Source organism: Mustela nivalis (genome assembly GCF_964662115.1).
Source record: "Mustela nivalis genome assembly, chromosome: 6".
Lineage (NCBI taxonomy): Eukaryota > Metazoa > Chordata > Mammalia > Carnivora > Mustelidae > Mustela > Mustela nivalis.
Window position 1 is genome coordinate 85623784 of NC_139025.1, and position 18359 is coordinate 85642142.

Below are 18359 nucleotides of genomic sequence, written 5' to 3' on the forward strand. Positions count from 1 at the left end.
CTGCATCACTGACAACAGGAGCCCAAGTGGCAAAGACTAGTTCTGAATCCCAGAGGAGAGGTAACAGGTAAAACCTAGTGGGGGGCCTGGGGACATCAGGGAAGGCTTAACCTTCCTGTCCCCCTAAATGAGTCAGGAGGCATCAGGTTGAGGACTATCTTGAGCAGGCTCCAGCCAGCAGCAGAAAGAGAAAAAGCAGGAATTAAGCAGACAGGTATAAAGAGTTACAGGCTGAGAGGCCAGGAGTCAGCTCAAGAGCATGTTGCTGGAAAGCTACTGGGTCTGAATGGCTGGAAGGTTGGGACAGGAGCCCGGGGAGGTGGCATCATTTGGAAGTAAGGCAGAAAGCAAGGTAGGCTTTCAATGTCTGTGCCTGCACCACCTAAGTACGAGGGAGGCTGAGGAAACCAAGATGGTGGAGCCTGGGGGCTACTCTGGGGTGCCCAGAGCAAGATGCACAGTTCAGATCAGTTGAACGAGTATCCATTGCCTACTTCATATGCGGCCTCCAGGGTGGATGGGACTGTTCCTGCCTAGAGAAGCCTGCAGGGTCGTCCTACCTTTTTCCATACTCCACAGGACTGCACTTTTTTTTTTTTTTTAAGATTTTATTTATTTATTTGACAGAGAGAGAAATCACAAGTAGGCAGAACAGTAGGCAGAGAGAGAGGGGGAAGCAGGCTCCCCGCTGAGCAGAGAGCCTGATGCGGGGCTCGATCCCAGGACCCTGAGATCATCAGATCATCACCTGAGCCAAAGGTAGAGGCTTAACCCGCTGAGCCACCCAAGCGCCCCCAGGACTGCACTTTGAGTGGAAATCCTGCTCTTGCCACCTCTCCAGGGGCTGAGGCTCAGAACTCACAGGGTTCTGGAGAGAAGAGGTGCTGGGCCTAAGACATCAACATTTTTTATTAGATCCGCTAAGTGCCAGGGAAGGGTCCTGAGCCCTTGAGCAAGTTTCAAGGTTCATCGCCTTTAGATTCAGTCTCGTCTTTTCCCTACCACGCCTCACTCCCAGTCCAGGCCCGGCTGGTGGTGGGCTCCTGACTTCTGCCTTCCTTCTGGCTTCCCCCAGTTACCATCTTGAATGGAAAATGCTTCATTCTTCCGGGGACAATGAGGCTCGGGAAGGGGCGTATCCAGGAGCAGGCTAGCCTGACTCACTCTCCCATGGGGCGCCCCGAGGCTGGGCCCAGGGGTGGGCACACCAGCCTGCACCACTGCCGGTGGGCTTGCCTGCCTGGTTTCCTCAGTGCTCTCGGCCTGTGCGAGGTGGGCAGTAGGGAGATGTCTGGTGCTCTTTAATTTCAAAGGCATCATGGCCTTCCCTGCGGAGCAGAGACAGGTTAGGGATCACGGGTGGTCCTCGACATCTCCCAGTGCAACAGAACATTCCAGCCATACTCACCGGAAGCAGCGAGCACAGTAGAGGTCCCCATCACAGCCAGCACAGCGCAAGGTGGCGTCCTCATTGCAGATGCAGCACCAGGGGAGCTCCTCATCCTCAGCCTCCGGCTGGGCGGCCATGGCCTGGGCCTGCCAGGACCGAAGAGGGATGGGGGAAAGAAGGAAGGTGTGTGGGGGACTGCTGCAGAAGCGGCTGGCCAGTCAGGTAGGGAGGCTGTGGTGGCGGCCGGGGTGGGTGCTTTTCTCACCTCAGGCTCTACCCTGCAGGACTGGGCCTGGGCTCGAAGAGTGGGCTCCACAGGGATGTTAAAGCCACTTGCCTCATCCAGGGCAGCTTCTTCGGTGAGCTGTGGGCAAAACGAATAGGTACAACTCCCTCTTTCAGGACTAGACCCTGACTCTCTTCCACAAGAGGATTTCTGTGCTCTGTGGCCTTAGTTTCTCAACCCATCTCCCTTTATCTTTTGCCAGTGGCGGTTGATACCCTATATCCAGAGGCCAGTAGGCAGGTCTGGGTCACAGAGACAGAGGGGGCCCCAGGGGAAACCGGAGCTGCAGACTGGCCACTCAGCAGAGAGCAGAGGCAGGGTGAATGGGGCCAGGTGGGGTGCTGGTGCAGTGAGACAGGAACAGGACAAGGGCTGGTCAGGTGGATCAGGCAGGGCCCACCTGCTGCAGGACTCTCTGGATGGCCTTCTCCTCGTCCTCCTCATCGTCACTGTCTGGGAGGCGATAGTCCTGGAGGGTCACTTGAAGAAGGAATGACAGGAGCAGGAGAGGACGAGTAACATGGAGAGAGTTTGCCTGAGCAGCTGTACTTTTGCCCCCCAGGAGCTGGTTTGCTTTCCAGTGGCACTTGTTCCAGAGCTAGGCAGCCTCTGTTGCCACTGATCACATCCTGCCCTTCCATGCCCCACCCTGCAGCTGGCAGACGGGAACAGAAGACTTTGCATCTGAAGGCACTGGGGGTCCCGGGCCCCTGATGGCTCCTATGTACTCCTTTTCTACTCTTTCTCCCCAGTATGTTCCTTGAGGCTCTGGGCAGAGCTCAGTAGACCCCTGGGCACAGGAATTCCCAGCATCTGACCCAGCATGGCCAGTAGTCACCATTTTGTAGAGGGTGGCGTGGGGGTGTGTGTGTCGGGGGGGGCTGCTTGATGGACATGAATGAGCTGCTCCTTCCCAGCCTCTACCTTTATCAGGGTCCTTGCCCCGCAACACAGCCAGGCGCTTGGCGAGGGCCAGGATCCTCTCCTGCCTCGTGTTCTCTTCCCGCAGCTCGACTGCTGCCTCGGCCAGCAGCCTGCTCTTCTCCTCTTCCAGGGACCAGGTGGTCTGCCCCTTGGAATTAGCGCTCTGGCCCCCTGGGCCAGGTTGGTTGAGGTCATTCTGGACAGAGGCAGCTGGGAGGAGAGAAGCAGTCAGGGAGGCAGAGTCATTCCAAGATCTCTCATCAGAAGCCAATGAGCCTGTTTCTCAACTTCTTTTTTAAAAACCATAGATTACCAGCTTTTTGCTCAGTATTAGCTCCTGTGGTTTATATTACCAATAAAATCAATCTTTCCTCCATTTTTCCCAATGTAAAATACTAGTAATCCTCAAAATGTTTTTTTCCCAACTATATCCATCCCCACTCCTGGTATTTTTACATGTTGGCCAAAAAGATGAGGATATGGAAATGCTAAGCTACTCAGCCAGTTTCCTGCCTTACAGGCTGGCATGAGTATTTCCAGAGGGCAGCAGAGAGGACATGAGAGAGGATGCGCTTTTCTGTGGTAGGAGACAGGAAGAATTCTAACCGAATGGGTGTGGCCCTGACACTGTCCCCTTGAGCTTAGCGTTTCAGAGGAAGAGGTTCAAAATCAGACAGCTTTGAGCTCAACTCCCAGCACTGCCACATAATACCTGTGACCTCGGTCAAGTTCCTTAAGCTCACCAGGCCTTCGTTTTGTTTATAAAATATGGATAATAAGAGTATGTATAAGATTATGGAGGCTATTCAATGAGATTATGTCTCTAAAGCAGAGCTTCTCAATCTTGGTTCACTGCTCTTTTGGACAGGACAATTCTGATGTGGGGACTGTCCCAGGCACTTTGTAGATGTTGGACAGTATCCCTAGCCTTTGCTTGCTAGGTGCCAGTGGCACCCTCTAAGCTGTGACCAGAGGGTCTTCAGATAATCATCCCTGGGAAATCATCCCTGGTTAAGAACTCCTGCTCTGAAGCATTTGGAATTTTTTCCAATAGGATTTTTTATAATAACAGAAATGTTCTATATCATTGTATTTGTGCTGCCCAAGATTGTCATTCAATAGCATCTGAAATGCGGCTGGTACCATGGAGGAACTGAGTTTTAAATTTCATTTAATTATTATTAGGGGTTTTTTTTTTGTTTTTTTTTTTTTTAAGTAGGCTTCATGTGCAGTGTGGAGCTTGATGTGATGCAGGGTTCAAACTCACAACCCTGAGATCAAGATCTAAACTGAGATCAAGAGTCAGACGCTTACCTGACTGAGCCACCCAGTTGCCCCAAATTTCACTGAATTTTAATTAAATTTAAGTAGACTATTTGTCATCCATATCATCATCATCATCTTCATTGCAGAGAACATTTGCTGACCACCTACTATGAACCAGGCGGGGTGTTAAGTGCTTATTAGATTAGCTCACTTAATTCTTGTGATTTCCCCATGAGGTGGGTTTTACTACATATACTTCCATTTTATAGACGTGGCTAGTGAGACTTAGGTCATATAACTTTCCCAGGGTCACAGAGCTAGTTTAAGTGGTAGAATAAGAAATCACTCTCTGATTCGAAAGCCCACACACTCATCTGCGAGGCTTACACTGGCTCCTATTCGAGTAAACCATAATTTACAATGTTGATTGTTCTCTGATTTATATGTGTGTCCCAGAGGGTGGGCAGCAGAGCCCATCCTACTTGGGGAAAGAGTGGGGGGCAGGTCCCTGGGGGACCCAGGTGGAGAAATTACCTGGGCCTCCTCGTTGACAGCTCTCATCAATAGCCACTTGTGCTGCCAGCTCTGTCAGCAGATCCTGTGCCTGCTGGGCTTGGGTCCTGGTGTCTGGTGGCTGATGTGCCTGCTCAGAGGAAGGAACTTCAGTGGGGAGCAGGGCAAGGGGAAAAGCAACGCCGTAAGGCACAGAACAGTCTAGGTTGGGGTGGATGCTCACGTTTCCAAAGCTCAGGAAAAGGGGACTAATCCAGGGCCCACGTAATTGAATAGATTTGGCCATTTTTTCCTGTCTCATCCCATCATGCTGCTTGTCCCTGGTTCTTTGGCCTCGAAGCAGGCCTGAGGATCATGAGGTTGGGGTGGGTAGGTTTTGCCAACTTCTACAAAGTACATAAGCATACATGTATCTGGGCTTCTGCAAGGTCCTTATTCTAGGACCCCTGTACCCCCCAAGAACTCACAAGCTGGGGGGTCTGAGAAGGTGGAACTCTGCCCTGCAGTGCAGCAAGCCGTGCCTCCATTTCTTGGGTGGAAGGGATGGAACCCCGGGGTTCATCCCTCAGCGCAGCTAGCCTGGCTTCTATCTCCGCCTGCGAGGCCACTGACTCTGAAAGTGGTAGGGAGAAGCCCTGTAAGATCCCAAGGAATCCTAGTCCCAGGAGGTCTGGATGGTTCTTTTAGGTCACCCGGTCTGCCCCCACTCACTGGGCTTGTTCTGTTGGCGGAGCCGTGCTAGGCGCTCAGCGATAACTTGGTCTTGATGGATCGGTCCCTGGCTCTGGGGAGTGCTGGGCTTCTGCTTGGCTTCCAAGGCAGCCACACGTCTGGTAGTGTATGAGATATGAGAATTGAAGATTGAAGAATGAGATTGAAAAATGCAGAAGGGAGGGGTGAAGGCACCCACTCACCATTTCCCATTCAAATCACTTCTAGGCATCCAGGGAGGACTCCAGTGGATAATATTCTGTGGGCCTCATTCATGACACCCTGCAGCCCAATCCAGCTGACCAATCGGAGGGTCTGACTGAGAGGACAAGGTTTACCAAGAAATGTTTTTGGGGCGAGGGCTGAGAAGCTACTGTCTGATGCACCAAAAGGGCATCAGGAGGCTGAAATATGACATTCTCTTGACCCTGTGCTCATTTGATCTAGAGGGTGGTAGGAGAGTCCTGCCCTATGGCTCCTTTGTCTTTTTCCCAAACCTATTTGTCTCTGTCCGTTCAGCACTTACTTCTTGTAGTTCTGAGGTGGTGACCACTTGGAAGCATTGGCAGGAGATGACCCTCTATAGGGAAGAAATCTGGTATCAGAAGTCCCGCCATCAGCCAGTCAATGCCTCCTACCCCAAATACTTCCTGAGCTGATCTCTAGCCACAGAGCACAAAGCTGTGTGGGCTGGCCAGCCAACTGGTACCATGCTTGACTAAACCCTTGCCCATGTCAACTTCTCACCTGGTCAAGACCTCGTGGCACTGTTTGCAGACTTTCTGTTGGGTATTCCCAGTCCGAGGCACCACTGCACTGAAGCTAAGGCAGCCAGAACAGAAGGCCCGGCCACAGTTCTTACAGCCATACTACAAGAAACATGAAGTAGGAGGTTCCATCTCTCACCCTCCCCTGCAGGCTCCTCCCTGTGACTCTGCAAGCACACAGAGAGGGAAGGCACTGAAATTGTGACAACTGCTGGGAGGAGGATGAGCAGTGGGGCCCCTAAGGCCTGGGGAGAGAGAGGAGTGGATTTATTCAATCAAATAAAGCTTTATGCAAAATTCCCATGCTTTCATCTCTTGTCTTCAATTCCCTGATGCTGGGGTGTAGAAAACAAACAGGAAAAACTACATGCTGCAAGTCACTAACTCTCCAACAAAGGAGTATCAGAGAGTATAGAGTCCCTGCCTTTTCTGCCTCAGCAGAGATGAAGGGTGGCTTGGCTTCAGTATGGGATAACAATAGCCTCTATTTATTAAGCACTTACTGTGTGCCAGGCACTAAGTTCAGTACTTAATATTCATCATCTGATATAATCCATATAATTTATACACACTACTTTACTTAATCCTGATGACCACCATTATTATTCCTATCTTAGATGGGGTCAGAGGGGTTACATGACTTGTCCAAACCAAGGTCATTCCATGAATGAGACAGCAGAGCTCAAATCTGAACCCTGACCACCCTGATTCCAAAACCCAGATTTCTAAGTGCTACACAGATCTGCATTCCTACTGCTATTCATTCATCCAATCTGGTTTCTATCTCCTGGTCACAAGTGAGCAGAGGAAGCCTATAGTTTACCTGGAGAACTTAGGGGCCGGTGCAGAGAACGAGACTTTGCCATGGTGCTCCGGGAGCAGAAGAAGGGCAGTAATATAACTCAAGAAACCTGGGAAGGGCAGGCTGCATGACGGTGAAGGTTTCAGAGCAAAGGAAGTAACGGGCATAGTGTGATGGGTGGTCACAGGATAGTAACTAAGACTGGGCTGCGGAGGAGCAGGATGGAGGGAAGGAAACAGCTGCATATTACACTCGGTGGACAGAAAAGCCTACCTTTCTAGAAAGGACTGGAGCTTGCTCTACAGTTTATAGGGCACTTTCACCTCCAGCACCTCTCTGGACCTTCATGTCAACCCCGAAAGCGAGGGAGCGTTAAGCCCATTTTATAGAAATGGAAACTGAGGTTCAGTGACTTCATCAAAACCACACAGCTGGAAAAGGGCCATAAAACCAAGTCTACGGACTTCAAGTCCTGTGCTTTCCCTCCACTCCACATCCTCCCTGGCCCTCTAGCCCGCGGGGAGAAGACTCGCCTCCTTCTTGAAGAGGGTAAACTTGACAGCGCATCCGTAGCACCTACTCTCCATTCCAGTGGCCGGCGAGGCACCACAGGTTCCACGGAGCTCAGAGATCGCTCCCGCGAGGTCCCGGGACCCTCCGAGTTTCACTAAGCTCCGCCCCCGTCCCACGCCCCCTCGCGCGGGCTTGCTGCGGCCTCCCGCAGCAAAATCGCGTTCGGCCACTCTAGCCGGAGAGTGGCCGCGGCAGGCGCGGTGGCCGCTGGGAAGCGTAGTTCATTCGCGGCTGCTCCCTTCCTTCAGAGACAGTCAAGCCTGAGCCAGAACACATTTCCCAGGGGGCTACGCGCCACTCGGCCCGTTTCCGGCGACGGTCCAGGAGAATCCCTACGCACGCTTAGGCTCTTGGGAGTTGTAGTACGAATCCCCTCAGGATTGGAACCATGGCGGTGGCCAAGGAGCTCTTACAGATGGACCTGTATGCGCTGCTAGGTATCGAGGAGAAAGCGGCGGACAAAGAGGTGAGAACCGTGGCGAGAAGGGCCGAATCCGACCGGCCTGGTGGCCCTTTCTCTTCTGGCGCCTCGCCAGCGCTGGCAGCCGCTTTACAGGTTCCCGCGGTCCCTAAGTGGGGAATGAGGGACGGCCCGACAGCCTCAGAAGGTGGTTTCCCAGACGTTTCCTGGATGGTTTGAGAGCCTTATGAGGAGTTGGGGTACCCAGAAGGGAGGCTTCTAGCGCTAGGTACGGTGCTCTCCCTCAGGCTTTTGCCTAGAAGAGGTAGCTGGGTGAGCCTGAGAGGGAACCCCAGTCCCCTCCCTGCGCCTGCGCAGTGGCAGCCTATGAGTCGGCTTTTGCCTTTTCTCCCTTGAGCTACTTCTTACGGTCACCCCTTGAAGGCTGACTTAACTCCGCTTAAGTCAGGGCGGAAAAAAGCCCTGTCTCAAGGCTCCTGCCCTCCCTTGCCATCCCTTTCTTGGCAGTGTGACCTGTGATTCTGCCATCTGTTTTCCAGCACAGCCCATTGTTGCCTTCTGAAAATGTGCTAGTGAGCTCAAAGCCGGAGGATCAGAAGCGAAGGGGCCTGAAATTCCATGGGAAGGTGTTGATAAAGGTGCCAGGGAGTGGGATTCTAACTGATCAAGCTGTAATTAGGATTTATGTTATCATCCCCTGGATAACGGTGGAGGTTGTAGCAGTGTAGGAAAGGGAAGCGAATAATTCATCAGATGAAAGTTAATGCCTTCGAATGTCCCTGTACTTCATGAGCTGTGTGAGCTTATGAGAAGAGGAAGCTCTGGGCAAGATCAGTAGGGTCCTGGGGGAAGAGATGCTGTCAGCCTGCACATCACTGTTTCCTGTAGCTGCAGCTGAAATCAGAAGTTGGCCATTGATGTGTACAAAGCACCAAAAGCATCTGCTAGACCTGTCTCATAACTCTTAAAATTTAATATTAATAATGCCTAACACCTATATAGTGCTTCCTATGTGGGACTTGATCCCAGGACCCTGAGATCATGACCTGAGCCGAAGGCAGCGGCTTAACCCACTGAGCCACCCAGGCGGCTGGGCACTATTCTGAATGCTCTACATTTGTAAACTTTTTTTTTTTTTTTAAGATTTTATTTATTTATTTGACAGAGAGAAATCACAAGTAGTCGGAGAGGCAGGCAGAGAGAGAGAGAGAGAGAGAGAGGGAAGCAGGCTCCCCGCTGAGCAGAGAGCCTGACGCGGGACTCGATCCCAGGACCCTGAGATCATGACCTGAGCCGAAGGCAGCAGCTTAACCCACTGAGCCACCCAGGCGCCCATTTGTAAACTTTTTAATATGTACTTCATTAATAGTGAGAAATTATTTTGGACATTTTGCATCAAATCCTGCCTGTGTGTTGGAACCCTGAAATCGAGAAGGAGGAATGGAGGAAGGAGGTTGGGAGCTGTTGATGTGTCTATCACTCAGAGGTGGGGGTGGGTAGATGAGCTGCTACTAAGGGAGTTGGGTGAGGCCATTGTCTAGACAAGAGACCAAGGTCTAAGCAGGCCAGTATCCAGTTTTCACTCAGGTGAGATAAGGATATGTGAGAAGGAGGTTTATAAAGGGTAAAAGGTGGTGTTCCTACTTGTCAGTAGGCGAGGCACAACTGTAAAATAATGGAGAACATAGTAAATTCCTTAAGAGGATATATAAATGGCCAGTAAGTACTTGAAAAGATGTTCAGTACCGCTAATCATTAGGTAAATACAAGGCAAAACCACAATAAGATACCACTTTATACCCATTACAATGGCTATTACTGAAAAAAAAAAAAAAAAAAAAAAAAAAAAAACAACCAACCAAACACAGAAAGTTACAGGTGTGGACAAAGATGTGGAGAAATTGGAAAGCTTGTGCACTGTTAGTGGTGGATGCATCTGCTGTGGAAAACAGTGTGTTGAGTCCTCAAAAAATTTAAACACAGAATTATCATACGATTCAGCAGTTTTGCGTCTGTGTATATGTCCAAAAGAATTGAAAGAGACTTAAATAGATATTTGTACACCCATGTTCATAGTGGCATTATTCATAATAGCTAAAAGGTGGAAGCAACCCAACTGTCCACCATTTCTTATGTGAGTTTCCTTTTATATGAGGTTCTTTGAGTAGTCAGATTCCTGAGATAGAAAGTAGAATGGTGGTTGCCACGGGCTGGAAGGTGGAGGTGGAATGAGGAATTAATGTTTAACTGCTACAGAGTTTTGGTTTTACAGGATGTAAAAAGTTCTGGAGACTAATTGCAGTGTTGGTTACATGCTAATGTGAATGTGCTTAATGCCACAGAACTGTACACTTAAAAGTGTTTAAAATGGTGGAGGGCCTGGGTGACTCAGTTGGTTAAGCATGTGACTCTTGATTTCCACTCAGATTATGATCTCAGGGTTGTGAGATGGAGCCCCACATGGGGGCTTTGTGCTGGTCATGGAGCTTGCTTAAGATTCTCTCTCCCCCTCTCCCTCCAACCTCTTACCCTTCTGCTCTTGAGTCCTCTCTCACTACAAAAAAAAAGAAAGAAAATTTAAAAATGGCTAAAACGGTAACTTTTATGTTACATATATATATATATTTTTTAGATTTTATTTATTTATTTGACAGACAGAGATCACAAGTAGGCAGAGAAGCAGGCAGAGAGAGAGAGGAAGGGAAGCAGGCTCCCTGCTGAGCAGAGAGCCTGATGTGGGGCTCGTTCCCAGGACCCTGGGATCATGACCTGAGCTGAAGGCAGAGGCTTTAACTCACTGAGCCACCCAGGCGCCCCGTATTTTATTTTTTAATTAATTTTTTTGTTTTTTATTAAAAAATTAAAATATTTTATTTTTAAATTAAAAATTAAAATATTTTATTTTTAAATTAAAACATTTATATATGTGTGTGTGTGTACACACACACACTTTTTTTTTTTTTTTAGAGAGAGAGAGAAGGAGAGGATGAGTTGTGGGGGGGAGGGGCAGAGAGAAGGAGAGAGAGAATCCCAAGCATGCTCTATGCTTGCCTGATACAGGGCTCAGTGTCATGACCCTGAGATCATGACCTGAGCCAAAGTCAAGAGTCAGAGGCTCAATTGACTGAACCACCCAGGCACCCCTGTTATATATAATTTATGATGAAAACAACCAACTAATCAAACCAAACCAAAACCAGCACAAAGATTGTTTGACAAAGACCATATTTGGCCTCCTAAAATTTTTGGCCTTTTATGGAAAAAGTTTGCCTACCCCTGTTAGAGTTAGGGGCAAGGTCAGCTCCACCTTTCTGCACATGAAACTTCCCCCTCTGCCATCGTCCTGGTGTAACAAACCTAGGAGGCCCAGAAGTGGGCTAAACACCACCATTGGTGGAAATTTAGAGGCTCAGCATTTCCTAGGTAGAGATTTTTGTTCCCATTCCAGCCTCAGAGGAAATATGCAGGTATTATCTCCTATATAGAAAAGCCTTGAATTAAAGACCAAGATTTGGTGTGGAAGTGCTCCTAGGGAGAGGATCATGCCCTGGGAATTCAGTTCCTTGCTAGAACCTGAAGCAGTGAACCCCTTATTCTTACCTGTGCATGGGCACGTGCCTGTGTGTGTGCCTGTGTGCATGTGTGCTCCCCTACCCACTCACGCACTCACTCAGTCTCTGTTGGAGCAGGGCTCTGTCCTGGGAAAGGCCCCCATCTTCTCTGCCAAGATGAAGAGTACATCATGATTAATGCCATTTAGAAACCTTCAAGAGATTCTGAATTAATCTCCGGAATTACCTGGGTGACTGCAGTGGCCTTCTGGCCCTTTTTCCAGTTCTGTCTTGCCACCTTAAGCCTCTTCATATAGCAGCCAGAGTGAGCCTTTAAAAATGTGAATCAGGGGTGTCTGGGTGGCTCAGTCAGTTAGCGTCTGCCTTCCATTCAGGTCATGATCCTGGGGTCCTGGGATCGAGCCCCAGCAGGGAGCGTACTTCTCTCTTTCCCTCCTGCCTACACCGTACTTGGGCTCCTTCTCTGTCTCCCTTTCTCTCAAATAAATCTTAAAAAAAGAAAGAAAGAAAGAAAACCTGAAGGCCTTCCCTGGCCTGTAGGGCCCATGTTAGCTTTCCTTCATGTTCCCTGTCATCCTTCCCTCGCTCACTAAGCTCTTGCCATCTCAGTCCTCCTATGACTTTTGTTATGTTATGCATAACATAAAATTTACAATCTTAACCCTTTTTGAGTGCACAATTCCAGTGGCATTTAGTACATACCCATTATTGTACAACAGTCACCACTGTCCATCTCCAGAACTTTTCCATCATCCCACACTGAAATTCCATAGCATTAAACATTAACTCCCTATTTCCTTCCCTACTATTCTACTTTTCTCTGTGAACTTGACTATTCTATGTACCTCATGTAAGTGAATGTACAAATATCATATCTTTGTTCTTTTGTGTCTGCCTTTTTTTGCTTGACAGTTTTCTCAAGTTTCAACCATGTTGTTGCATTTATCAGTATTTCCTTCCTTTTTATTTTTTTATCTAAATATGTATATATTTTAAAAATTTTATTTATTTATTTTTAAGATTTTATTTATATATTATTTGTCAGAGAGAGAGAGAGCACAAATAGGGGAACGGCAGGCAGAAGGAGAGAAGCAGGTTCTCTGCTGAGCAAGGAGCCTGATGTCGGACATCCCAAGATATTATTTTTTTAAGTAATCTCTACACCCAGCATGGGGCTGGAACTCAACAACCCTGAGATCAAGAGATGTATGTTCTACCGACTGGCCAGCTAGGCATCCCTAAAATCTTTTCCGAGGTTGTCTTTCAGGGAGGTAGTACCAACTTACACTCTCACCACTTGGGAGAATTGCCCGTCTCTCTGCTTGCAGCCCTTGCCCCACTCTTCTGTGCTATGTGCTCCATGCCCTGCCCAGAACATTGGACCTTTATCAAATCAAACTTTACAGTGTTCTCCCTGTTTCTTTTTTATTTCCTTTCTTATTCTCCACGTGTGTTTCAGAGGAGCGTGGAAACATTCCCCACAAACATCTGATTCCACACACTTTGATGAAGTGCCTACCATGTGTCAGCCTGAGTCTGGTGCTAGGGATGCAGATGGGAAGAGAACAGTCCCTGTAGCATTGCCCCATCTTGCCTGTTTCCACCTTCTCCATCCCTTGTTCCAATGGCCCATCATTTTGGAACTCAGAGGTTAAAGTTGATGATTCTAGAAGTTGATGCTTTCTAATCAGATGATGATTCCTTAGAGAGTGTAACTTGATATAGAAAGTAACAATTTTTCTAACCAATCTTAACAAGGAAGGTCAAGAATTGTTGTTCGTTACATCTACCTTGTGTGGAAGGTGGATGGAAATTATAATACAGAGCATCAAGCAATGTTGAGAATTGTAAATGTGCTTTAATCACCACCTTTGTACTTACTGGCAGTGATAGTTAGGAAAGTGGACTTTGACTCCAAAGTCCTTATAAGTCATTGACTCCATGACTTACCTAGTTGTTACGTTGATCAAATATTTTACCTCTGGGTGCCTTGGCTTCCCTGTCTCCAAAATGGGAATGATGGCAATCCCTCCCTGCCAGCGTTATTATGAGGCTTGATCCAGGTCAAGCATTTAACGTGGCACCTGGCCAGAGTGAATACTCACTGTATGTTAGCTCTTGCTGTTAGCATTGCCCTTCCACCTTCCTTACACTGGAAGCACTAAAGTCAAATACACATTTACCACAACTCATGTCTAAGGGTGCCCTCCACCCCTCAGCCCTCTGCTTATTCCAGTCCTGACAGGCCAGTCTGGCTCAGTGATTCTTGCAGCAGTCCGGGTAGAAAGGACGTGGGGAATCAGGTAAAACAAAACTAAGGATCAGCAGAGTCCCCTGTTCAGTTCATAGCTACAGGAGAGGAGAATATACCACCAAGACAAGTTATCATGTGGGCATCCTGGGGTTTAAAGCTAAATAACACATCAGTTTGCTTTCTGCCAGCTCACTTAGCATAGTGAAAAATGGATGTTGAGGTAGAATGAAAGAGGTTCCATTAAAGTATTTAAGGAAAATGCTGTGGGAATCAAGAAGGTATGAGTCATACAATGGCAGGATCAGGGAAGACTTCCCTGAGGAGGTGTTTTTGTGCAAGACCTTGAGGAGAGAAAAGAATATATCACAGCAGGGATCTTCACAGTGTTGACTCTCTTTGTTTTATAGATGGGAGGATTCAGGTCCAGGGAGGTTATGGAACTTGCTTGACATCACCCAGAGAGTAAGCATCAGACCCAGGCTGGTGCCCCAGTTTAATATTCTTCCCACTTCCGTACAGCTGACATATGTCTTTGTTGTCTGTTATAGCCTTACCTTTCATTTGATGCCCTTTGAAGGGTATGTAACTCACTGTATCTTGGCAAGTTGTACTTGATGAAGCCAGGTGCTTGAAAATGCATTTTGATGAACTCTTTCAAGACTCAGATTTTAAGTCTGTTTACCAGGAAAACTACCAAGGACACTTAATATCGACATTTTCAGGAAAAGATGTTAAATTATAGCATGTAAGTTATTTTAAGGAAAAGGCTATTTTTCTTGTATGCTAGCTAATACCTTTATTTAAACTCCATATTTCTGTTATACTCTAGAAGGGGGTACACCAACATTCTTTCTTCCAGAATTAAGTCTTTGAGACTTTGAGAGGAGTCTTTGAGAACAGAGGATAGAGAAGGGCTTCAGGGAACAAGAGCATGTAGGTATAGAAGTCAAAATGCCTGGCATGACAAGAAATGGGGCAGTTGCCTAGGGAGTGTTGAAGATATGGAGATATGGCAGGAGATCAATCTGAAAAATGTGGTATCCTTGGACCTCTAGGCGTCACAGTGGTTGGATTGATTCTGTGGGCATCTGGGAACCATTGCTGGATTTGAGGTGCTCCTGACTCAGTCTGCTGTCTTCAACAGGAGGCTTTCCCAAAGCTTCTTACTTCCAGACCAAGGCTTTGAGGCCTTGAGGCTGGGCACTGAGCCTGGTTTCTCTTGATGGCAGTCACTCGTTCACTAATGACTAGCACTGGGCCATCCCAGGAGTAGATCCCAAGTCTTCCCAGCATCTCTCTGATGGTTAACTGACTCCTGGGTTTTGTTGTCTGGCTGGAGCTCTCGATTTTTGAAGTTACTTGGCTGCCTGTTAAGTCAAAAGGAATGATTCATACGTGTTTATAAGCTGCGAGTTACTCATTAGCATTCAAGATAATACCTCACATTTATATGACACCAGAGTGCTTTCACATAAATTACCTCATTTGATGTGATCTTCAAGACAGGCCTGTGAGATAGGCAAGGACTATTAGGTCCAATTTATAGATGAGAAAACTAAGACTCAAAAGTTTAATTGATTTGCCCAGCATAAGGTAGCTAATAAATGCAGAGTGCTTGCCCAAACCCCAATTTACCACTTCTCTTTCAGAACTTTCCTCATGACCCACACTTCAGGAGTGGTTAGGGCAATAAGAGATGGGTCTATGAGCCTCAGAGAACCTCATGACTTCGTCTGTGACACAAGGAGGTTTGCCTCTGAGTAAAGCTGCCCAGCCCGGGTAAACTTGTCAGTAAATACTGGCAAGTATTAAGCTGATCTAGACAGCCTGAGGGAGTACTTTAAAATGTGTGTTCAAACTACCACAGTGCAGTTTTCATTTAAGCTAAGGCAGCATTCAAAATATGCTGTATCCAGGGATGGCTGGCTGGCTCAGTTCGTAGAGCATGGGACTCTTGATCTTGGGGTCATAAGTTCGAGCCCCATTTTGGGTACAGAGATTATTTAAAAGTAAATCTTAAACAAAAAGAGGTATCTGGGTGGCCCAGTGGAGAGTCTGCTTCAAATTCTCTGTCTCTGCTCCTCCTGAGAGAAAGAGAAAGAGAGAGAGAGGGCAAGCTGGGAGAAGGGCAGAGGAAGGGGAGAGAATCTCAAGCAGGCTCTCTGCCAAGTGTGGAGCCTGACTTGGGCTTGATCCTGGGACTCTGAGATCATGATCTGAACCGCAACCAAGAGTCAGATGCTGAGCTTACCCAGGCACCCTGATAAATAAATCTTAAAAAACAAAAACAAAATAGTCTCCATCTCTATAGTTGCTTTCCCAATTTTTGCTATTCCTGAGTACTGTTATCTAGTTATTATTATTTTCTTTAAATTGACTCACTTATTTCTAGTAAGATAAACTTGTTTTTATGGGGAAAAAAGAAATGAATGAGATGTTGGAAATACCAAGGCCTAGAGAGAAGTTCTCACCCTGAAAAATGGCAGAGATGGGGCAGAGATGGGCTAGGGAGAACAGCTTTGGGGCTGGGGACCCAAGTCTCCAGGGGTTGAGGGTGACCACAGGCAGTGGGGAAAAGTTTAGAGCAGCCAGATCCAAGATACCTGGCAGATGTGAGGGGGTAAGAGTCTACAGCATGAGGGAAGCAGGTGCGCAAAGATTTTGGAGTCTGAGCCTGACACAGGGATGCTTAGGGTAAGAATGGGAGGGAGTTGGTGGGGCTGTAGATGGGGCTCCAGGTGGGTGGCTGGTTTGGGGAAGTGGGCTGAGAAGAATGGCAAGGCAGGGGTTGAGGCCCAGGAGGGAGTGCTGGGAGGGCTAAAGAAACGGAGGAACCCATAGACAAGAGCCTGAGGGATGTAAGGAGCTGAAGAGTGACCACAGGGATGGTTCAAGAACCTAGATCCAAAGGTGGCATAAGGGCACCATTTTGGGAGAGAAGCAGGTCAGGCCCTGTGCCCAGTCCCAGTTGTTCTAGGCTGTATAGGTCACTGAGTCTGGGTGATGGGCCATGGTTAGCAACCTGAGAAAGATATTGGCATGAGGTCTGAGTTCCCCCGGAATCATCTCAGTACCACTAGCTGGCTCACATTTGGGAGCATAGACCTGAGAGGGCTGGTGTTGGGGGCAGCTGGCACCCTGCTGGTAACGAGCCTTAGGAGCAGGGCAGTTTCTGTAGTGAGCAGGAACTTGGGGATTCCTCAGCAGTACTGTCGCAGGGTGGGCCACAGGCTGTCAGGAAGGAAAATGCCCAGTATGTCAGGCAGAGGAGACTTCTGCATAAGAGCCCAGGGCTCTATGGATTACTTCCTGCTTGTGACACAAGGCAGTCGCTTAACCTCTGGTATTCCAGCTGGGGCAGGGATGAGGAGATGATGTCTGCCTCGCTGAGTCTTGGGGAGAAATTAAATCACTGCCTGGGCCGTGACTGTTCTCCTTCCTGCACCCAGACCTGATAATGGTCTTCTAGCTGATTCACCTGTATGGTTTGTTCTTTTAGTACCTGTTGTCATACAGAGTGGTTCTCTTATCTGTCTTCTGGATCTGAGTCTGGCCTCTGAGTCTGGCTTTTGAGAACTGGGCTTAATTACCTGTACCACTTACTTACCTGGTTCCAGGTTTTATTATAAGAAGGGACAGCAGCCTTTAAAAGAAAATAATGATCTCTTCTTTGTAGGGCACCTTTCTTTTAAGTTAATGATGACTATTTTACATTTATGGGACCCCTTAGTGCCTTGCTTTTTTTGAGTGAGTCAGGCTTTCATTACCCTCAAGAGGCGAAACTGGAGTCCGGTGGATTGTCAGAGGCCCTGCTGTGTCCCTGGCACAAAGCCCAGTGGAGATGGTGGGAGACCCACTTCCCAACCCACTCCCCTGCTCTGGGCTCAGGTTGCTACAAGTGGCAGAACCAGTTATGGAGCCTCTGGGAAAGGCTGGGTGGAGGGTAATTCATGATTCAATATTCCCCTCTGTGATGTGAGTTCTGGGGGATAACATTCAGTTCCCATTGTGGTTCTGACAGTCTACTCTAGTGATTTTTTCCCCCTTTTTCAGACTTCGTTTCTCAAGAGTCGGGGTTCGCAGGTGGAAGGGAAAATTGTGAAATAGTAGTACAGTGTCCCAGGGTCAGGACAGCACTCACTTCTACTCCTTCATGGCCCTGAAGTAACTGAGAGAGTTGAGTTCTCTTCGTGTATTGGTTGAGAGCAAATGGATGTTTGGCCCTTTCATTCAATAGGTATTTATTGTGTGCCTACTGAGTGCCAGGTCCTGTTCAGTGCACTGTTCTAGGCCCTGGGGATAAACAAAACTCCCTGGCCCATAAAGCACGTTCCCTTTTCTGTAAGGGAAACCCTCACCCTTTCCTATTCCTGTGGGCTCTCATTTGTGGATAAATATAACAATTGTAAAATGAAAAGAATTTTTTAAGATTTTATTAATTTATTTAAAAGAAAGCATGCATGAGCAGGGGGAGAGGCAGAGGGAGAGGGACAAGCAGATACCCTGCTGATCATGGAGTCCAACGCAGGGCTGGATCCCAGGACCCTGAGATCATGACCTGAGCCAAAATCAGACATTTAACCAACCGAGCCGCCCAGGCACCCCTGAAAAAATAAGTGCTTTTAATTAATTTTTTTAATTTAAAAAATTATAAAATTATTTTAAAAGGACCAAAACAGTTGGGGCACCTGCCTGGTTAATTCGGTATAGCACGCAACTCTCGATCTTAGGGTTGTGAGTTCAAGTTCCTCATGGGGTATAGAGATTACTTAAAAATTAAAAATCTTTAAAAAAAAGAAAAAAACAGGGGCGCCTGGGTGGCTCAGTGGGTTAAAGCCTCTGCCTTTGGCTCAGGTCATGATCTCAGGGTCCTGGGATCG

The 18359-nt window shown here is 47.8% G+C and overlaps 2 protein-coding genes across 3 annotated transcripts in view; one reads left to right on the forward strand and one right to left on the reverse strand.

Moving 5' to 3' along the window:
- Positions 1-587: 587 nt before the first annotated feature.
- Positions 588-7320, reverse strand: ZFYVE19 (zinc finger FYVE-type containing 19). The gene is made up of 11 exons (XM_082735581.1): positions 7193-7320; positions 5838-5959; positions 5617-5670; positions 5091-5209; positions 4847-4992; positions 4401-4509; positions 2601-2810; positions 2077-2156; positions 1656-1754; positions 1409-1536; positions 588-1328 (listed from the first exon to the last, which is right to left on the reverse strand). Exons 1-11 carry the CDS (start codon positions 7244-7246, stop codon positions 1250-1252), a joined length of 1200 nt encoding a protein of 399 aa, XP_082591707.1. The 5' UTR covers positions 7247-7320; the 3' UTR covers positions 588-1249.
- Positions 7321-7484: 164 nt separating this feature from the next.
- Positions 7485-18359, forward strand: part of DNAJC17 (DnaJ heat shock protein family (Hsp40) member C17) — a 36976-nt gene continuing 26101 nt past the window's right edge. Inside the window, exon 1 of one of the 2 annotated variants that reach the window (XM_082735587.1) lies at positions 7485-7698. In XM_082735587.1, the coding sequence (XP_082591713.1) occupies positions 7621-7698 (78 nt within the window). In that variant the 5' untranslated portion in view covers positions 7485-7620. The remainder of the gene's footprint in view (positions 7699-18359) is intronic. The other variant, XR_014312995.1, reaches the window with a different exon arrangement.

What these genes read in the sequence shown, in the direction of transcription:
- ZFYVE19 (XM_082735581.1), bottom strand. Translation starts at nt 7,246, where the DNA reads ATGGAGAGTAGGTGCTACGGATGCGCTGTCAAGTTTACCCTCTTCAAG. An exon ending in CTTCTCAGACCCCCCAGCTT is followed by an intron (nt 4,510 to 4,846) that starts GTGAGTTCTTGG and finishes TCCTCTGAGCAG; the next exon opens with GCACATCAGCCACCAGACAC. An exon ending in TACTGTGCTCGCTGCTTCCG is followed by an intron (nt 1,329 to 1,408) that starts GTGAGTATGGCT and finishes TCTGCTCCGCAG; the next exon opens with GGAAGGCCATGATGCCTTTG.